The following is a 15,900-nucleotide window of genomic DNA, read 5'->3' on the forward strand; positions in this document are numbered from 1 at the left end:
CAGGAACACTGAGCCCTGGAAGATGAACGAAACGCGTGCGTCTCCTTCGATCTCCCCATGTGACAGTCAACCTTGCGGCGCCAGCCGACTGGGCCACGCCTTTCGCGAGGGTGAATGTCGTTCGGCTGTCCCGCAAGCGCACCGAGTGCTTCCGCAAGTGGGACAAAACCTGTTCGCCAAACAACGAAGCGCTCGCGCCCGTGTCTAGCAACGCCGAAAATTCGCGGCCGGCAATAATGACCGAAATAAACGGCGCGTGCGCACCAGCAAGACTGCTTGCCCGGTACGCGGAGGGGAGAAGCAAGGGTTCGGCCGCTCGTGCCTTCACGAACGACCCGCGCCCCCGTTTCCCTGCCTCACAGGAGGCCTAGATACGGGACACTCCCTCGCTATGTGCCCTCGCTCGCGGCAGCGGAAGCAGCGCATTCCGTCCCGGGAAAGGGAAGATGCGCCGTCGCGGCCCCTCTCCCGAGGAGGAGCAGCCTCTAGCGGCAGGGGTCGGTTCGCCTGTTGATCAAAGGATCTGTTATGACGAGTGTCACCCTCATCGATGCGCTGGGTCGGATAGCGTCCCTGCTCGCGCGCGTCGAGTTGCGGTGCAGCACAGGCTGCTGCGCGCCTCGCGTACGCGTAGGGATCTAGAGCGCGATCGCTCAGCTCCCAACTGTGCCCGCTTCTAGCGGGGGCCGCAAAGTCAGCTCCGGCGGGCTGTTGCCGTTGGGGAAAGGGCACGGCCCTCCCCACGCGCAGCGCGGTTCAAGGGCCACGCTGGCTGGCGGTGGCGGGCGATAGGCGCGCGCGGCGAGAATGTCGCCTTGAATGCGCTTTGCCTCGGCGGCCAATTCCTCTAAATCTCGGAAGCGGCTGCCGCGCAGGTACGCCGAAAAGGTCGGATGCGCCTGCCTAATCACCCGTTCGACGCGTTCCTCGTTCGAAGCTCTGGGCTCAGCGATAGAGAAAAGGTCTTCCATCGCGCGTACGTACTCCTGAAGCGACTCATCAGGAGCTTGCGTGCGGAGCTCGAGCTCGCGCCGCATCCTACTCTCGTAGTCAGCGGGTAAGAATTCGCGCAGGAAGGCCGCGCGGAACTCATCGAGGGTTGCTGCTCGGTGGCCTGAAAGCCGATACCACCTCGCCGCCGTGTCAGTCAGTGCCGCTGGGACGACGCGTCCGAGCACCTCCTGATCGTCCAGACCCGTGGCTCTCTGGTAACGTGTGAGGGAGTCCAGGTAATCTCTTGCACTTTGCAGATCACCGTACCCGCTGTAGGTCGGAACGGCCAACATGACAGTGGGATGAGTGCGTTTCGGAACAGCCGAAAGCGTTTGGACTGCCCCTGTGAGCGCCTGTATCATTTGGGCGGCATTTTGCAGCAGCGTCTGTGCACCCGCTTCAAAGGAAGCTGTCGGTGTGTTAACGGCGCGTTCGAGCGGTGGGGAACTGTCTCCGAGCTCGATAAGCGGCGCGGTTTCAAAAGGGATACCGGCCGTAGCACCGTTCTCGGGGAGCGCCTGGTGCGCATTCTGCTCGAAGGGGGCACTGGCCCTGTTCTCGAGCAAAGCGGTATCTGCTAAAAACGACAGCGGACAAAACTCACGCCTAGCAGACATAACGCGGGTAACACGGCGAGCCTGATACGCAAAGGCGTGCTGACTCGACTAAGTCTAATCAAAGGCTTAATGAGCTTTTGATACCGCGTTGGGCGAGTGTGGTAGTCACGATGCTCACCGGAGCCGAAGACTACCGCGGGTTCAGGCTTAGCGAGCCACAGGGCCGCGTCTACCGTCGCCTGCTTACGTTTTGCGCACCGCTCCGCACGCGCTCTGCTCGCAAAGGCGTTGAGCGCCGCGCGGCATAAACACAGTGTTCGATCAAATACAACACACAAACACTTTATTTGCCTTCTGCGGCACCCCAACACACACACTGTACACGTCCGCTCCCGGGGCACGGGGAAGCAAAGGGCCTCCCGCGCGGACGATACACCAAGGGGTTCCGCGGAGCACGTCGCAGCTCGCAATGGCGAGCTTTGACACGCCGCTCGGGAAAAGGTCCCTCGCGGCTATGCTGCGCACTCTCGCGATGACCACTGGGCCTGGTCGCGAGGGTTAGGGCAATCTCCGTACGCGTGGGCCTCCGGCAAGTGCGGCTCGGCGTGGTACGACCGCGCACGAGCACTAGGCACCGCTCTTTGGCTTAGCGTACGAACCGGAGCTAACACTGAGGTAAACACGCCTGCAAGGATGCCGAGGCACCCAGGCAGGCTACAGTCCAGCGATTCCCAAAGGGGACGTTGGACCGGAAGGAAATACGTGCTTACCCAGCGGCGTCCGAGGAGAGGGAGAGTTCGTTCCGGCCTGCCCGCGCGTCAGTCGCCGAATTTCGCGGCTCTCCCGACCGCGCGCAGCGCCACCACGAGTGTCGGCGCGTAGCGCAAAATGGCGCCACTTGCCGTCGCGGGAGAACGGGAGAGGGAAAGGATTCGAAATGCCCGCGCAGTGGCTTCGGGCGCGCCTCGGATCCCCACAACGTGGGACGCCATCCTTCCGTACGTGACCTTCACGTACAACACGGCCATACAAGAAACGACACAGATGACGTCGTGCAAGTTCGTCTACGGAAGAAGCCCGGCGACAACGCTCGACGCCATGCTACCCAACGTCACCGACGAAAAAAATTTCGACGCCGCCGCTTACTTACAGCATGCCGAAGAAGCACGACAGCTCGCCCGAATACGGATCAAGAACCAGCAGACGACTGACAGCCGCCGCTACAACCTTCGACGATGCCACATGGAATACCAAGCCGGTGACTGTGTATGGTTATGGACGCCAATACGCCGACGGGGACTTAGAAGCTTCTTCGACGATACTTCGGACCGTACAGGGTACATCGACGCCTCGGTGCACTCGGCTACGAGGTTTTTCCTGACGGCATTACGAACTCTCACTGCGGCGCCGTGCGTGACGTGAAGCTGTCCATGTCGTGCGCCTCAAGCCATATTACGCGCATTAGTGAATCTGAGGACTGTACTTTTGCTTTATTACTGTACTTTCTTGCTTGTGCTTATTGTTTATTGTACTATATTGCTTGTGCTTATTGTTTATTGTACTTTCTTGCTTTATTCTTGTTATTTATTGTTGCATGCATTGCCCCCCCCCCCACCCCCGTGTTCTGTTTTAAGCATCGGGACGATGCTTTTTCAGAGGGGGCCATTGCCACGTGCGTTTCTTATCACTTTTGCTGTGTTCAGTTTTCGCCCACAAAGACTGTCAGCAATGCTCAGCGCAAGCCGCGCCTCATTGATCGAGAAGCTTCGCGATTATTGTAGATCATTTTGTTAAGATTGCCCGCAAGACGCGAACATTCGAGCTTATTCTAGAACTTGCGCGACAACCAGAGATAACGCTGGAATATTCGAGGGCACATGTATAAATGCCGACGCGCTTCACCGCCTGTGAGTTCATCGACGGTTGGCACTCTGTTCGCCGCTATCAGTGTACAGTGTATTGCTGTAATCTGACTTTCGGTTTTCTGGCCACAAGTTCGGCCAAATAAAGAGTTTCATCTTAGACACGCCAACTGCTATCTTCGTCGATGTCGCGACCACGTGACAGTATGCTTTACTTGGATTGCTCTCCCAATCTCCAGTATCGCTTGAACTTTGGTGGCCTCACAGGCGGAAGCCAGCAGTGCGGGCAGCCCCTTGGTGGATGACCCCCCGACTCCCCTGGATGACGAGGGCTCGGTCGACTGGGAAGAAGGGCCGTCCCCACCAGCCGCCCTAGGCCCACGGCTACTGCCCCCCCTGACCAGTGGCCAGCCATCACCCCTGGAACTGGCCGGCCGCACCCTGGAGGGCGGCAGGAGGCTGCCGTCCGCACCTCGCCTTCCAGAGCCCCTGCCAGGTCCACACGATGAGGACGAAGCTTCTGCAGCCAAGCAGGTGGGTCCAACCAGCAGTCTGCGTCAGTGAACACGAAAGCGTCAATGTCAGCACTGGTGATCGCATGCTCACGGGGGGGGGGGGGGGGTTCAGTTGTCAGATGAAGGCACTGGTCTTGCACTGTGGTTGAATTGTGAAGGAAATCAAGATGATAATAGTTGCAGCTTGCACCCTGTTCTTGTGGTAAAGAACAGGATTTGTGGATTCAGTCAGTAATTGAAAGTGTGTTCCTGCATGTTCTTTCTTGATACTTGCAATAGTTCGATATTAGGTTAATTGAGAAGTTTTGATCGGTTTCATGAAATCTGAATGAACGAGATTTTACTGACACTCAAGGAAAAGCCAATACGGTCTATTCAGGTGGAGCCTGAGGTGCGACCAAGCTGGGGCACCGAGGCCTCGGACTCTTCGTCCTCTTCCCCCAGTGTTCGAGGTGGCAAGCGCAAGGTGTGTTGCACTTGATTGAACTGTGTCCTGCATGATTGTGACTCATTTGGCTTGCAGTTGCTTTGTAATGTTACACCACCTCGCACCAGCTGCCATATTTACTCACACACGGATCACACTTTCTGTCTCTGAAAAATTGACACTGACTTAAGAGGGCCCTGCAACACTTTTCCAGGTAATCATCAAATGGCCTTACTACAAGAGTTTATTATTGCCTCACGAATCGACCACCACAAATATATTTAGAATCGGGTTAAGAAAGGGAAAATAGACAGCCACCCATTTGTAGCACGAAGCCACAAGGAAATCCATACGGATTTCTCAGAAAGAAAGCCTCTTAGTTGCCGAAAAATTTGTCCTGGTCAGGGGATCGAACCCGGGACTAAGAGGCTTTATTTCTGAGAAATCCGTATGGATTTCCTTGTGGCTTCGTGCTACAAATGGGTGGCTGTCTATTTTCCCTTTCATAACCCTTCCGCCACCTTGCGGGATTCCGCAGAACTGATTGCAATATTTAGAATCTGTCAAGTATGAGCAGAGTTGCAGGGATTTGTCGCACACTGTGAATGCTTTCGCTCTCCTTTTGTCCCAGTGAGCTTGCTGAAAGCTACACAGGGGTGGGTAGCTACAAGCTACGCTCATACGTCAGCGTGTGTCACGGCCTTGAGCACTTTATATTCTTTTTCTCTTTCAACGTGGAGCTCACTTTCAGTGTGATCGTGAGCAGGCTGGTGTAATTCTATGGTCTGTGTAGTTCTAGCACTGTAAAGCACGATGTGGCACCCTCCAGTTGCTGCGGTAACTATGCAGCTCACAATGCTCAAATGAGCCAATGGCCGTGTGCTTACGACGTAGTAAAAATTGCGCTTACCCATCATTTGTCGAGAGAGGAGCGAGCAAATGGTAGATGCCTTTGAAACCTAAAGGGAGAGATGCAGGCGGAAAAACTCGATTCTTTGTGTTTACCTGTTTGGGGGAGGCTACCTTCGAAGGGGAACTTTTTTGTTTGTTGAGATATCTTGATGAAATATTCAGGATAGTTTAATAGCAAAGCCATTTGATTAACCACAAAGTTTTATGCAGTTATGTTAACTGGTTCCCAAGTTACAGCCATGTGTCCAAGTAGTCCATATGGGTCTATTAGTCAGGGCCTGGAGAAGTTGGAAAATGTGCTAGCACTGTAGAATTCACTATGGAGTTTCCTGGATGGGTACCTTACGGCAAGACAAAGCCCTTTTCTTAAACTTCTTTGCTAAAAAATTTTAGCAGAGCACTGAATCTAATGTTGCTCATTAGGCTTTCATCAAAGAAATTTTAATTATTACAAGTTACGGACGCCATATATTGAAAAAACGGCTTTGTCTTGCCCTGGGAAATTTATTCAGGTGCATAATAACAAAAAACCTGATGGAAATCGGATGTATGGTTCCAGAGATATCTCGACTAAGCAGCATCACCAGCCAAAAAAGTCATTTCGAGATATCGGGCTTCGAAAGTTTCGATCACATATCTTGGTCTGAAATGACCCTGTAGACTAAAGAAAATGCGTTTTTATTGATTTATATTCTTTGCCACCTTTCCTGGCTTTTTTTTTTTTTTTTTCGTACGAGTCGGGGTTGCGATTGCCGAGGTTGATTCAAGACGCCAAGCTGATTTCAACTATGCATTCACGTGCTGCTGGCGCACGCTGGAGATACGAGCGCTGACACCGTCGATGCAGTCAACTTGACCGATAAAGAGGTTGCTTTGCTGTGAAAAGGGCCATCATAATCGTTGTTGGAGGTACGCTTGACCACGGTAACAAAGTTTATATAACGAATCAGTGCACCAAACCACTCAACGCATGTACCGCGACTACTGGCGTGTCTGATAACACAACGATCGCAGGCGCATGACACTTCTTAGTCAGCGGGCAGGATGCGATATCGTAAACACGATGTAGAGTTCAGGAAGTGCCGCGAGCGATAATGAAATGCGAAGTGGTACACACACAGGCTGGCTGCACGACTGTGACGACGGCAGCAAAGAACAAAGCTAGCACTAGCTGCAACGGACGACGCATGGAGCAAGCCCCGAAGAAGGCCATCGCGTCATCGTGCGCGGCAGCCAATAGCAGCCGCGTATTCCCCCACTCTCTCGAGGAGCGCGCGCTTAGTCCAATCGCAGCTGTGCGTCGACACGCGGGAAACTCGAAAACCCCTGTGAGCCCCCCAATCATAAGCGAATCATGCTTTGGCCGCGCCACCACCCCTACCGCCGAGGGCGGTAAAGAAATGTGCAGGAATTCACGAACAAAACAAAACCAAGATGGCGCCGATCGGTTGAACGGCACGGGAACGGTGCTCACACGAAGTTGGGCTTGTTTCGGCGCTTGTTTGTAGGGGTGTGCGAATATTCGAAATTTCGAATATTTTTCGAATAGTGTTTGCTATTCGATTCGATTCGCACTGGAATTTTACTATTCGAACTATTCGAACTTCCCAAAAACAAATACAGTCGACGTCCGATTAAAAGTGACCCCTTCAATTTTTTAATATGCTTCATCTCGTCACACCGCGGTATTGCGGTAAAGCTGCCTTTCAAGCTCCGTTATGGTCGAACTTTGTCAAGAGACAGCCAACGTCCGATTGGAAGTGGTCCCTAGATTTTCAATATGCTTCACCTCATCACACTCCGGTATTGCGGCAAAGCTGCCTTTCAAGCTCCGTTACAGTCGAACTTTGCCAATACACAGTCGACGTCCAATTGAAAGTGGTCCCTAGATTTTTAATATGCTTCACCTCACCACACCTTGGCATTGCGGCAAAGCTGCCTTTCACGCTCTGCTACAGTCGCAAATCAAGAAAACGCTGGTTCCAACATGGAGATGAAAGATGGGGCAGAGTTGGGGGCTCAATTAATGCTGTTTTGGACCTGAAGTTTGGCCAGGAAGTCCGAAAAATCGAAAGCCGAAGCTTTTTAGCATCCAAAATTTCAGATGTTCTTATATATCGACGTCTGCAGGGCAGATTTGGAACTCCGGACTTGAAGGGAGCACACCCTTGTCCGCCACATCAGTTGGGCTTCCACAGAAGTTGAAGGAGGAGGAGAGGTTGAGGAAATGGCATCTTTGCCTATCACGTGTAAAGTGTTGTCGGCAACACTTTGGTTGCACCAAATCACGTACATAAATAGAATTCGGCCTCTACATTGCCTCATTCTTGATAACACAACTATGAAGCACCACCCTGCCAGTGCTTCATCAACCTAGCAAAAAGAAACACTTTCATGTTGCTATCTCATAAGAATATGCTTAGGAATCCTCTCTAACATTTTTTTTCTGCAATTTCACTTCGAAGTATTCGAAAAATATTCTAGAAATATTCGAATTCGCTTCACACCCAAAATTTTGCTATTCGCACAGCTCTACTTGTTTGGCCGGCGCAGCCGCTGCCGCTGCTCGTTATTACCCGATTTGACGTACTTTTACGATGTTTTAGGCGTTCATAATTACACGAAAGGTCGTTTGTAATACGTACAGCCCAAATATACAGTTTTTCAGGAACCGAGCTTTTCTCAATTTTTCTATTTTCAAAGGGCGTGTCCCCCCTTAAGTTTAGCAGCTCTACTGTTGTGAAAATAAAAACTAAAGACACAACTCAGCTGTTGAATGACCAAAGGTGTGCAGTCTTCTAGCCAGGCCCGTAGCCAGGGGTCCCCCCCCCCCCCAAATATTTATGATACATGGTGTTTTACCGAAAATAAATACTGACAATAGGCGTTTTTCTCAAATAGTCAAGGCTGTCAGCAAGTGGGCCCCCCAGAAAAAAATTCCTGGCTACGGGCCTGCTTCTAGTGCCTTGTTGCCAACAACACGGGGTTGCTCGCCATTGAGGGTCGCATGAGGGGCTCGGCCAAGCCTTATTCTTCCGATAACCACGGTTGCCCATGCTGCTGCGGCACAAGGCACAGTAAAAGAAGCATGAGTTTCCCACATTTTTTTAGTGCTGTGACTGGCGTTTACCTCGCGTGGTACGGATCCAGGATCACCACTGGCTATTGCATGTCTGGGTGCGGTGAAGCCTACAAACTGCATCTGTGTCTCATCGAGCAGTGCAGCTGAACAGCGGTCCTTTGACCGCTGTTCAGCTGCACTGGATGGATGAAGAAAGCTGCAGTAAGTGCAGTCACCAGTTGGTGAAGTACCGCTCGATGCACAAATTTCAGTGCCAGCACAAGTCACAGCCAATGACTCGACCAACGGCGAGTGTGTCTGTGGCCATGAGGCCTAGCGACAGTGGCACTATTTTTCGGACGAATTCACTGCGACGTTGGAGTACGTCAGTGGCTTTCAAAGAAAGAATTGACTTTTCAATGATGAAGAAAGAGCAAGAAATGAAGAGTGTTCACTGATCACCAATCCAACAGCATTGAACATTCTCACGATCGGTGCACTGGATTGAACTTGTCACCGTTCAGAAGTGCACGTTCAAGAACCAGCTGATTAATGCAAAGGACTTGCGTCATTTGTTGAACTATGCTGCGAGAACAATGAGGCCCGCGAAAGTGTTCTTTCGGCAACATGTACGTCATGGCAAGGGTCTTCTTGCGGGGAGGCTACTGTGGGTGGTGGACAGAGCACAAACAGACGTTACGACAGCTCACAGAATAGCTTCACAGTCAGTGCAAAAGCTGTTGTGGCTGCGCACTCTGTGGAAATGGGCTATGAGCAGCTGGTCCTATTTGCAGGAAATATTGGCTTACAAGTCCTTTACAGCCATCAGCTGGAAAGTTCGTGATGCGGCAGTGGATGCTGTCTCCCAAAATCTGGACAAGTCTAGGCAGCTATTGCAGAGTGAAGTGGGTGGGGACGACATGGCCATCACAAGTACAGTGGTATCAGTACAGCTGTTTCCCTTGACAGGGAGGACTCTCTTTAGACGTTGTCAAACTTCTGCCTAGCCTGCAGTAGGCACACGACTCTGCCAGATGAAGAGGCGGAAAGCATTTCATGGCCCTGTGTGAATGTTGACTGTTCAGCCCATGCAATAGGAGGAGCAGCTTCAGTGTAGATTCGCAAAGGAGCTAGTCCTGTGACAAGCTATTGTGCTTAAAAAAAATTCTTGAGAGATGGAGACTCGAAAGCGTACGCTGCAGTTGTGGAAGCGAATGTCTGTGGCGGGGCTGTAGACATTGAAAACAAAGACTGCACCAATCACATAGCAAGGTCATTGGAACTGCTCTTGATAAACTAAAGGAGCCACTGCCAAGATGGGAGAAAGTAGAAGAGCCTGTGATACAAAAGCTGCATACCTATTACTATCAGTTTGCCATCACAAGCAATTGAGGCTGCGTTAAAGGCATGCACCAGGCGATTTGGGCCTCCTGTTTTCATTCATGTTCTTCAGATAGTGTGAGCAGCTACAAATTCAGCCCAGATAGACCATCACCCCAGTGCAAACATCGGACTTGCTAGAAGGAACCCAGCAGATGCTGTTGTCACGTGGTCGGGACAGTGCAGCAAGCAGGTAAGGATGAAACGCTTTATTGGGCGAACTTGTGCCCATAAAAAAGAGGCTACATTCAAAGCACAGGGAAAGCGGCCAGCACAGACGTTCGTAATCAGCTCGTCTGTGGAATGCGTTGGCTTTTATACATCCCTTATCGAACATTCAAGCATTATTGCTGGTGCTCGTGTTAGCTCTAGAATAAACTAAGTTACTCGTGTACTCTACGTAATCTTAACACAACATTCTGAAATAATTGCAAAGTTTCATAACATTGCAGCATGGGCTGCAACGAGCGGTGGTAACAGTTCTTATGGGAGGGGTGAAGGCCAACCATATCAAGAATAAAAGAATAAGTGCATGGGGCAATGCTTCCCCTGAAAAAGCATTGCCCTGATGCTGAAAACAGAACACAGAAGTAGAAATGCACGCAAAACAAACTAACAAAATAAGGCAGAAATAAAGTTCCACAGTTGGTCAGCGCACATAGAAAGGTTTAAGGCACACTACAAGGACGATTTCTGGTCGTGTGCGGCGCCACTGGGAGGTTGTAATGCCATTGAGGAACCTCGTAGTCCAGCGGCCCAATATGACTGAGTACCTTGTATAGTCCGAAGCAACATCGAAGAAGTTTTTCGCTGAGCCCACGTTGGTGTATTGGCATCCAGACCCAAACACAGTCGCCGGGCTGGTATTCTACAAAGCGCCGTTGAAGGTTGTAAAGATGGCTGTCCTTATTGTGCTGATTTTTGATTAGCAGACGGATGAGTTATCTTGCTTCTTCGGCGTACTGAAGATAGGTGGCGACAGCCACATTTTCTTTCTTGGTAATCGTTGGCAGTATGGTGTCAAGTGTCTTTGCCGGACTCCTTCCGTGGACTAGTTTAAATGGTGCCGCATGCGTTGTTTCTTGCACGGCCTTGTTGTAAGCGAAAGTTACATACAGAAGTATGGCGTTCCAATTTGACATCGACATGTATGGCCGACATGTCCGCAATGGTTTCACTCCGGCGTTCTGTCAGGCCATTTGTCTACAGATGGTAAGCGGTTGTCTTGCAATGACTGGTCTCGCTGTATCACAGTATTGCTCGAGTTAGATCCGCTGTAAAGGCTGTTCCTCTGTCGGTGATGAGGACTTTTGGAGCACAGTGCCGCAGCAGGATGTTGTCTACGACGAACTTCGCTACCTTGGCAGCACTGCCTTTCAGTAGGGCTTTCATTTTGGTGTAGCAGGTGAGGTAGTCTAAAGCGATGACAGTCCACTTGTTAGCAGATGTTGACGTCGAAAAAGGTCCCAGTAAGTCTATCCCGATCTGCTAGAACAATCGATAAGGTGGCTTGATCGGCTGTAGGAATGCCGCTGGCCTTGTCAGCAGTGTCTTGCATCGCTGACAGTCCCGGCATGTTCTGACATAGTGGAGGACGTCGACATTTAGGCGCGGCCAATACAGTGCAGTCCACTTATAACGATATATCGGTTATAATGATGGGTCGACTTAAGGGGGGACCCTGCTTCGGAGACATATTTCTTTGTTTTTGAGTACATTTTTATGAAACTTATGCAGCTTATGTATTTTTATGTCCTGATTTCAAATATGCAATTATTTTTCTAGTGCACTGTGCTCAGGGTTCGCACAGACCCTTGAAATCCTTGAATGTCCTTGAATTTGATAACATTAATTCAAGGGCCCTTGAAACTCCTTAGATATAAGTGAGCTCCTTGTAATCCTTGAAAATTTAGTGGACTTTGCTTCAATATAGCAAATAAACGACGTATTTCCGTAAGTCGCACTGATTTCGAAAACGCGTTTACTGTGGAATGTTCGCGAAAACATGTAGTCTTGACAGGAGAGCAATAGCAGAAGTTTCGGTTTTCGAAACCGGCAGCGCCTGCGTCGTCTGGCAACAAATGCGAGCCAGAAATCCAATCCAATCCAACGCAAGTTATCGTAACGGTCGGTCGGTCTGTGCTCGGTATACTCGGTCCGTGCGTCGGCCTCGCGCGTCATTTCTCGGCAAAAGTTCGCGTTTGTGCTGTGTGCAATGCCTGCAACTTTACTTTGACAGGATGCCAGGCGGAAAGTGCAAGTTTCAGTCTGCGTGGCTGGAGCACAGCGAATATCGTCACTGGGTGAGGCCGGAGACAAGCAACCCTTATCGTGCGAAGTGCGCAGTATGTCAGAAGTCGGTCGACATTGCAACAATGGGGGAGTCGGCGTTGAAGAGCCATCAGAAAAGTGCCAAGCACCGATCCAAAGTTGCGGCAGGCGAGGGCTGCTCTTCCGTCACGAGTTTTTTGCAAACGGCAAACGTCACAGAAACGACTCCACAGCGGGAAAACACTGAAACATCCTCTCGAGCTGCGACCCTTGACGAAAACTGCAGAAGGCATGACTCTGTGATTGAAGCCAAAATTTTGTGGACGATGAAAGTTGTGTCTTCACACTACTCGTACAGCTCCAGCGGATCTATTTCAGAGTTGTTCCGAAAGATGTTTCCCGATAGCGATATCGCGAGAAGCTTCACTTGTTCGGAAAAAAAAATGCGCGTATGTCGCGTGCCATGGTCTGCGCCCATTTTTCGCTTCTCATGTCTTGGACATGATGGAGAAATCTGAACATTTTGTTGTCCTTTTTGATGAAACGTTAAACGAATACCTGCAAAAGAAACAGCTTGATGTTCACGTGAGACTGTGGAACAATTCTGAGGTGACAACAAGGTATGTGACATCGGCATTCATGGGCCACAGCACAGCGGACGACCTCATGAAGAATTTGACCGAAGCGCTGGCATGCTTTCCGATGAGCAAAATTGTTCAGCTTTCCATGGATGGCCCCAATGTCAACTGGAGCCTTTTCCACAAGTTCCAGCAGCACATGAAAAATGACTTTCAAGTTCAGTGTTTGGATATTGGATCGTGTGGCCTTCACACAGTGCATAATGCCTACAAAGCTGGAATGCATGCAACGGGCTGGCCAGTTGACACATATTTGTCCAGCTTATTCTCACTCTTTCATGATGCATCGGCCAGGCGAGAAGATTTTATTCGAGAGACAGGGAGCAGTGTGTTTCCACTTCCTTTTGTATCTCACCGTTGGATCGAGAATGTGCCCGTACTGGAAAGAGCCCTGGCCACATGGGAGCACTTGAAGCAATACACTGAAGCAGTGAGTGGCCGCAGGCTGCCCGTGCCAAAATGCAGAGCATATGAAAACGTCAGTGCTTTCCTAAATGACCAGCTTGCACTTGCAAAACTGAACTTTTCCTTGAATGTTACCATGGTTGTGCAGCCTTTCCTGACTGTTTTTCAGAGTGATTCTCCCAAGACGTTTTTGCTAGCAAAAGAACTTGAAAGTGTTCTGAGGAGCCTTCTGTCAGGGTTCGTAAAGTGCTCTGTAATGACAGAAGCCATCAGCATCACGAAGCTGCTGCGAATTGATGTTGAAGATGCTGCCGTTTACACAGAACTTGAAAAGGTGGATGTTGGACGTGCAGCTGAGAAGATTTTGAAATGCTGCAAAGCGAGCACCAAGTGTATTTTTGAGTTTAGGTACGAGTGCCGGAAGTTCCTCGTGAACATGATCTTGAAAGTCATGGAGAGAAGTCCCCTGAGGTACCCTGTCGTTCGTGGGTTGTCATGTTTCGACCCCACAGAGATGTCCAAGACAGACACGTGCCTTGGGAAGCTAAAAATAGTGCTTAACTGCCTAATCGACAACAAGCTTCTCTCTGAGCACAAACGCGACATTGTGTGCACACAGTACAGTCAGTTTTGTCTGGAAAAACGGCATGAACTACAAAACTATGAAAAAGATCATGAACGTCTTGACAGTTTTTTCGTGCGGCTGCTGAAGCACGATGCTTCATTCTCGCAGTTATGGGCTGTGGTGAAACTACTTCTCCTCCTGAGCCACGGGCAGGCCTCAGTGGAAAGAGGCTTCAGCATCAACAAGCAGGTTGCGGTCGAGAATTTGGCAGAGCTGTCGTATATTTCTCAGCGAGTTATCTGTGAAGCTGTGAAAAGCCATGGTGGCCTGCTGAACGTTCCGATTTCAAAAGAGTTGAAGGCGTCAGTGCGCCAAGCCCGGCATAGGTACGCTGCATACCTAGACGAACAAAAGAAACAAGCACTATCACGGCAGGCAGCTTCAAAGAGAAAAGAGCTCGAGCAAGAGCTTGACCAGATGCACGGAAGGAAGTCAAAGCTTCAAAAAACTCTCAAGTGCCTGCTGGAATCTGCGGACCATTTTTCAGAAGAAGCTGAAGCGAAAAACGACCTTACCTACTTAGTCAAGGCAAACAGCTTTCGTCGAACTGCTAAAGAAAAGGAACTGGAGATAGCTTCTGTGGAAAAAGAAATCCATGCGAAAACTGCGCTGCTTCCATAAGTCTTGTAAGTGAATAAAATTTTGCTAACACTCCTTGAATTTTGCCATTTTTCATCCTTGAAATCCTTGAAAACTCCTTGAATTTTCAGTAAAATATTCTGTACGAACCCTGTATGCTGTTTTCAAAATATCAAGTATTTCATGTATATTGTTGGGAGCAAGATTTATTTATAAATTGTAAGAGTTATAAAGCAAATCAGCATATCACAATAAGCTGGAATGAATACCGTTTGCAATAAAACAAGAATGGATGTTCTAGGCCCAATTAAACAAAAGTTATAGTACGTTGAACACTCGGCAAGTCAGCGATTTCGAGCTCGGTCAAACTGGGATCAAGCTGGGAATGTTCAACATACCATAGCGTTTGTTCAAATGGGCCTAGAACATCCATTCTTGTCTTATTGCATACAGCATTGATTCCAGGTTATTGTGATAGGCTGATTTGCTTGATAATTACGAAATTTATAGCGCGGAACTTCTACACAGGGGACAAAGGAACACGACGAGCACAAGCGCTAACTTCCAACTAACGTTTAATATCTGCGCTCGCAAATATATACAGTGAAAGAAAGAAAATAAAAGAAGAAACAGCTACAGCCACTCATCTGATTAGCACCACACGTGTTGCAGATGAGTGGCTGTAGCTGTTTCTTCTTTTATTTTCTTTCTTTCACTGTATATATTTGCGAGCGCAGATATTAAACGTTAGTTGGAAGTTAGCGCTTGTGCTCGTCGTGTTCCTTTGTCCCCTGTGTAGAAGTTCCGCGCTATAAATTTCGTAATTATGGATTACCAACTAGCCCGAAGCAACGCCTTGCTTGATAACTCTCACAGTTTAGAAATAAAGCCTGCTCCTAACAATACAAAAACTATTTAATAGTTTCAAAACTACATATTGTATTAGAACAATAATTGCATGTTTGAAATCAGCACATAAAAATACATAAGCTGTGAAAGTTTCATAATGATACGCTCAAAAACAAGAATTATGTTTCAGAAGCAGGGTCTCCCCTTAACAGTCTCATTTTATGCATTGGGGCTATGGGGAAAACCATATATACAGTATAACCTCATTACAACAGACCTTCATAGTGCAGCGGATTTTGGTCTGTTGTAAAAGGAGTATGTAAAATCCAAGTACTACTGTTACAACAGACTTTTATGTAAACACTGAATGGGTCTGTTATGACCGGAGAGAATTACGAGTCACAAACATGGTCTTATTTTTAACGGGGGGCCAAAAAAAAATGCGATTTTCAGTTTCTGTAGCCCATTTTCTATCTGATTCCAAAATATCCACAATGAAAACTACATAGAAGTGCTATAAAAATTTTTCTTTGTGTCTGCCGACTTTGCGAAAATTGCAGAAATAGCAAAAAAAGCGTTTTTCAACATTATAGGTCGTCAACGGCACAACCAGGCGCCACCATTTTGGGCTCGTTGTAAGGAGCATTTCTCCGTGTTCAAGTTCTCCATTTCAGCCGGCTCCTCCATTCACTAACAAGCGTACAAAAAGCACATGTTTTGGCTGCATCTTCCGTGATGCTCGCTTCAGGATCGTCGTCTGCTGCTTTTGCATTGCGAGGTCGTGGCTGTCGAAAATTGCGCTACTTAGTCATGCGTTCACACTCGT

General features: G+C 49.1%; 1 protein-coding gene across 3 annotated transcripts in view; it reads left to right on the forward strand.

The window, feature by feature from the left end:
* The window catches only part of LOC119372459 (inactive histone-lysine N-methyltransferase 2E), a 533,413-nt gene that overhangs the window by 419,810 nt on the left and 97,703 nt on the right, over nt 1-15,900 (forward strand). For all 3 annotated transcript variants that reach the window (XM_049419603.1, XM_049419602.1, XM_049419604.1), the window contains 2 exons: nt 3,680-3,946; nt 4,307-4,393. In XM_049419603.1, coding sequence (XP_049275560.1) covers nt 3,680-3,946; nt 4,307-4,393 — 354 coding nt within the window. The remainder of the gene's footprint in view (nt 1-3,679; nt 3,947-4,306; nt 4,394-15,900) is intronic.

This window comes from Rhipicephalus sanguineus, chromosome 10 (assembly GCF_013339695.2).
Source record: "Rhipicephalus sanguineus isolate Rsan-2018 chromosome 10, BIME_Rsan_1.4, whole genome shotgun sequence".
NCBI classification, from domain to species: Eukaryota; Metazoa; Arthropoda; class Arachnida; order Ixodida; family Ixodidae; genus Rhipicephalus; species Rhipicephalus sanguineus.